This window comes from Scyliorhinus torazame, chromosome 17, assembly GCF_047496885.1.
Source record: "Scyliorhinus torazame isolate Kashiwa2021f chromosome 17, sScyTor2.1, whole genome shotgun sequence".
Taxonomy (NCBI): Eukaryota; Metazoa; Chordata; class Chondrichthyes; order Carcharhiniformes; family Scyliorhinidae; genus Scyliorhinus; species Scyliorhinus torazame.
The window spans coordinates 81,001,123-81,007,122 of NC_092723.1; the positions used below are offsets into that span (position 1 = coordinate 81,001,123).

Here is a 6,000-nt window from a genome sequence, read left to right on the forward strand (position 1 = left end):
TCCACCATTCAATCATGGCTGATTTCAACTCCATTTACCCGCTCTCTCTCCATAGCCCTTAATTCCTCGAGAAATCAAGAATTTATCAACTTCTGTCTTAAAGACTCTCAATGTCCCGGCCTCCACCGCCCTCTGTGGCAATGAATTCCACAGACCCACCACTCTCTGGCTGAAGAAATTTCTCCTCATCTCTGTTCTAAAGTGACTCCCTTTTATTCTAAGGCTGTGCCCCCGGGTCCTAGTCTCCCCTGCAAATGGAAACAACTTCCCTACGTCCACCCTATCTAAGCCATTTATTATCTTGTAAGTTTCTATTAGATCTCCCCTCAACCTCCTAAACTCCAATGAATATAATCCCAGGATCCTCAGACGTTCATCGTATGTTAGACCTACCATTCCTGGGATCATCCGTGTGAATCTCCACTGGACCTGCTCCAGTGCCAGTATGTCCTTCCTGAGGTGTGGGGCCCAATATTGCTCACAGTATTCTAAATGGGGCCTCACTAATGCTTTATAAAGCTTCAGAAGTACATCCCTGCTTTTATATTCCAAGCCTCAAGATAAATGACAACATTGCATTTGCTTTCTTAATTACGGACTCAACCTGCAAGTTTACCTTTAGAGAATCCTGGACTAGGACTCCCAAGTCCCTTTGCACTTTAGCATTATGAATTTTGTCACCGTTTAGAAAATGGTCCATGCCTCTGTTCTTTTTTCCAAAGTGCAAGACCTTGCACTTGCCCACGTTGAATTTCATCAGCCATTTCTTGGACCACTCTCCTAAACTGTCTAAATCTTTCTGCAGCCTCCCCACCCCCTCCATACTACCTGCCCCTCCACCTATCTTTGTATCATCGGCAAACTTAGCCAGAATGCCCCCTGTCCCGTCATCTAGATCGTTAATATATAAAGAGAACAGCTGTGGCCCCAACACTGAACCCTGCGGGACACCACTCGTCACCGGTTGCCATTCCGAAAAAGAACCTTTTATCCCAACTCTCTGCCTTCTGCCTGACAGCCAATCGTCAATCCATGTTCGTACCTTGCCTCGAATACCATGGGCCCTTATTTTACTCAGCAGTCTCCTGTGAGGCACCTTATCAAAGGCCTTTTGGAAGTCAAGATAGATAACATCCATTGGCTCTCCTTGGTCTAACCTATTTGTTATCCCTTCAAAGAAAACAGGTTTGTCAGGCACGACCTCCCCTTACTAAATCCATGCTGACATATCCTAATCCAACCCTGCACTTCAAAGAATTTAGAAATCTCATCCTTAACAATGGATTCTAGAATCTTGCCAACAACCGAGGTTAGACTAATTGGCCTATAATTTTCCATCTTATTCCTTGTTCCCTTCTTGAACAGGGGGGTTACAACAGCGATTTTCCAATCCTCTGGGACTTTTCCTGACTCCAGTGACTTTTGAAAGATCATAACTAACACCTCCACTATTCCTTCAGCTATCTCCTTTAGAACTCTAGGATGTAGCCCATCTGGGCCCGGAGATTTATCAATTTTTAGACCTCTTCGTTTCTCTAGCACTTTCTCCTTTGTGATGGCTACCATATTCAACTCTGCCCCCTGACTCTCCTGAATTGTTGGGATATTACTCATGTCTTCTACTGTGAAAACTGACGCAAAGTACTTATTTAGTTCCTCAGCTATTTCCTCGTCTCCCATCACTAGATTACCAGCGCTGATCCTTGCAGCACAGCACTAGTAAAAGCTTATCAATCTGAAAATTACCCGTTTATTCGTACTCTCTGTTTTCATAGAAGCATAGAATTCCTACAGTACAGGAGGTGGCCATTCAGCTCATTGAGTCTGCAACGAACCCCTGAAACAGCACCCTAGCCAGGCCCCCCTTCTCTATCCCCGCAATTGCATAGCTCCACCTTACCTGCAAATCTTTGGATTGTGGGAGGAAACCAGAGCACCTGGAGGAAACCCACGCTGACACAAGGAGAATGTGCAAACTCCACAGTCACCCAAGGCCGGAATTGAACCTGGGTTCCTGACGCTGTCATGCAGCATTGCTAACCACTGTGCCACCCATTTTCTGACCTTTGACCAACTCTTTCATCATGCTAATAAGTTACCCATAAGCCTCACTTTAGAGGCACCTTATGGATGCCATAATAATAATCTTTATTGTCACAAGTAGGCTTACATTAACACTGCAATGAAGTTACTGTGAAAAGCCCCTAGTCGCCAGATTCCAGCACCTGTTCGGGTACACAGAGGGAGAATTCAGAATGTCCAAATTACCGAACAGCACATCTTTCGGGACTTGTGGAGGAAACCGGAGCACCCGGAGGAAACCCACGCAGACACGAGGAGAACGTGCAGACTCCGCACAGTCAGTGACCCAAGCCGGGAAGCAAACCTGGGACCCTGGCACTGTGAAGCAACAATGCTACCCACTATGCTATCATGCCGCCCATTTGAAAGTCAAAATACAGTATTCTACATACATTGGCTCCCTTTTATGCAAGGGAGGTTATTACAGCTGGGTCCCAAAGATCTGTTTCAAAGTACAATCATCAAAGGAATAAAGGTAAGGAAGTATTGTTGCAACTATACAAGGCATTGGTGAGACCGCACCTGGAGTCTGGTGCACAATTTTGGTCTCCTTATATTGAAGAAAGATGTAGTGGCATTGGAGGCAGTTCAGAGGAGGTTCACTTGGTTGATTCCAGAGATGAGGGGCTTGACTTGTGACTGAGAGATTGAGCAGTTTAGGCCTAGAACTCTAGAGTTTAGAAGAATGAGGGAAGATCAAATTGTGGTGTACAAAACGATAAAAGGTAGGGATAAAATAATAATCTTTACTATTGTCACAAGTTGGCTTACATTAACACTGCAATGAAGTTACTGTGAGAATCCCCTAGTCGCCACAGTCCACCGCCTGTTTGGGTACACAGAGGGAGAATTCAAAATGTCCAATTAACCTAACAGCACATCTTTCGGGACTTGTGGGAGGAAACCGGAGCACCCGGAGGAAACCCACGCAACACGGGAGAACATGCAGACTCTGCACAGCCAGTGACCCAAGCGGGAATCGAACATGGGACCCTGGCGCTGTGAAGTAACTGTGCTAACCACTGTGCAACTGTGCTGCCCATAAAATAGAAGTGGAGCTCAGGCTTCCATTTGTGGGTTTTCTAGAATGGTTGGTCATTGTCTCAGGATAAGGGGTAGCAAATTTAAAACTGAGACGAGGAGAAACTATTTCCCCCAAGTGGTTGTGAATCTGTAGAATTCGCTGCCCCAGAGTGAGGTGGATGCTGGGGTAGTGAGTAAATTTAAGGAGGAGTTAGACAGATTTTTAATCAGTAATGGGTTGAAGGGTTATGGAGAACGGGCAGGACAGTAGAGATGAGGCTATGATGAGATCAGCCATGATTGTATTGAACGGTGGAGCAGGCTCGAGAGGCTAAATTACTTAATCCTGCTCCTAGTTCTTATGTTCTAAGAGAGAACTATTCTGTCTAGTTCCACCTTCCAGCTCTAGCTCTGTAGCCCTGCACAAATCTAATGTTCTTGATTAATATGGGGATTTCTTGATTAATAAGGGGAGTGGAGGTTATGGGGAGAAGGCTGGTGAATGGGGATGGGGAACATATCAGCCATGATCGAATGGAGGAGCAGATTCGATGGGCCGAATGACCCAATTCTGCTCTATCAACAGTGCAGAAGGAGGCCTTTCAGCCCATCAAATCTGCACCAGCTCTTGGAAAGAGCACCCTACTGAAGTCCTCATCTCCATCCTATCCCAGTAACCCCACCTAACCCAAGGGCAATTTAGCATGGCAAATCCACCTAACCTGCACATCTTTAGACTGTGGGAGACACGGGGAGAACGCACAGATTCCACACAGTGACCCAAGCCACGAATCGAACCTGGAACCTTGGAGCTGTGAAGCAACTGTGCTAACCACTGTGCTACCGTGCTGCCCTTATATGTTATGGTCTTTTGTCAGCCAGATCACCCGTTTCCCCCAAATCCCGCCGATATGGGTCAACAAATGGGGTAGTAGACATTTGTCAATTAATAGCGAAGATCCCATGGTGAGCTCAGTAAAACTGCAAACCACCGACAACAGGCAAGCCACAACAATCAACAGCAGATGTGTAAACTCGGTGCAACAACAACATAATAAGGGGCACAAAACAAAGAGATGAGACATCGAAATAGACAAAGGCAATTGTGCCGCAAGGGTTCCCTGTCTCTCCGTGTGAGGAAAGAAAGCTCTTTAAAGGCCAGCCTGAACACCCCATGGGCTCTCCCTCTTGGTGACATGGCACTTGCTGAGTTGTCACAGTGTGGAGCTGGGATGGCGGAATGGGACAAGCTGCATTGCAACTGGACACGAAATCGAAGTGTTTTGTGCAAACTCACTTTACTCAGCACGACGCAGTTACAAAGTGAACTGACATGCACAGCCGTGTCACTTTCACCTCGTGTCGCGCCGTGTAATTGACAAATATCCTCCAGTGCCACTCTCAAACAAAAGTAACATTCAGCAGGATGAATACTCAGCTCCTGAAATCCCGGAGAACTGATGATTAATTTTCCCATTCTTTGCAAACACGGTGACAAGAATATTCGGAAACTGGTCTCGTCTGTGCTTTCAAAAAATATTGCATCTAACTGTTCTGGTCGGATTTTTTCATGGGGGGGGGGGGGGGGGGCATTTTAAACTTGCAAATCGAAGAAGTTTCTCCGAACAAAGAGTTGTTTTCCTCTGTGAGATAAGAGAGACACAAAGCTCAACGCGCTCGTCCCATGTTCCTACCTTGACCATTCTCTGCCTTCCTTCTCTGGGTGACTGTACTCAGTGATGGGGAGAAGGCTGCGATCCCACTCCGGCTCCTCCACTCTGTCTCACTCACCCTCCAACTCCTGTATCAACGCTGCCGACGTGGCGTTCCGCCCCACATTACAACCGGACGTGGCGTCAGGAACAGCAAAAAAAAAACAAGCTCCAGCAGAAAGCAGCTCTTTACACACTGGCAACCTCAGGCTGCACAGATGTCAGTTTGAGCTGGGTGGGGGCAAATTAGAAGAAGCGTAACTATATGCTCCTGAACACCAATGCCTCATTCATCTCAGACATGCAGTGAAGGAGCATCTGACTGGGTGCACAGCTCAGAGATAGGGCAATGCTCCCAAACCACAGAAACCCATTCTGCATCGGAACCTCCTGTCAATATTGATTCACTCCCTGTACACCTCCTGTCAATATTGATTCACTCCCTGTACACCTCCTGTCAATATTGATTCACTCCCTGGGCACCTCCTGTCAATATTGATTCACTCCCTGTACACCTCCTGTCAATATTGATGCACTCTCTGTACACCTCCTGTCAATATTGATCGACTCCCTGTACACCTCCTGTCAATATTGATCCACTCCCTGTACACCTCCTGTCAATATTGATTCACTCCCTGTACACCTCCTGTCAATATTGATTCACTCCCTGTACACCTCCTGACAATATTGATGCACTCTCTGTACGCCTCCTGTCAATATTAATCGACTCCCTGTACAGGTCCTGTCAATATTGATCCACTCCCTGTACACCTCCTGTCAATATTGATTCACTCCCTGGGCACCTCTGTTAATATTGATCGACTCCCTGTACACCTCCTGTCAATATTGATCCACTCCCTGTACACCTCCTGTCAATATTGATTCACTCCCTGTACACCTCCTGTCAATATTGATTCACTCCCTGTACACCTCCTGACAATATTGATGCACTCTCTGTACGCCTCCTGTCAATATTAATCGACTCCCTGTACACCTCCTGTTAATATTGATCGACTCCCTGTACACCTCCTGTCAATATTGATTCACTCCCTGTACACCTCCTGTCAATATTGATTCACTCCCTGTACACCTCCTGTCAATATTGATTCACTCCCTGTACACCTCCTGACAATATTGATTCACTCCCTGTACACCTCCTGTCAATATTGATTCACTCCCTGTA

General features: G+C 46.4%; 1 protein-coding gene across 5 annotated transcripts in view; it reads right to left on the reverse strand.

The window, feature by feature from the left end:
• LOC140393975 (transmembrane protein 263-like) overlaps positions 1–4,964 on the reverse strand; it is a 59,654-nt gene extending 54,690 nt beyond the window's left edge. For 2 of the 5 annotated variants that reach the window (XM_072480682.1, XM_072480681.1), the window contains exon 1: positions 4,800–4,947. In XM_072480682.1, coding sequence (XP_072336783.1) covers positions 4,800–4,808 — 9 coding nt within the window. In that variant the 5' untranslated portion in view covers positions 4,809–4,947. Of the gene's footprint in view, positions 1–4,799 lie in introns of all 5 variants that reach the window. The other 3 variants (XM_072480683.1, XM_072480684.1, XM_072480685.1) reach the window with 3 other exon arrangements.
• Positions 4,965–6,000: the final 1,036 nt, after the last annotated feature.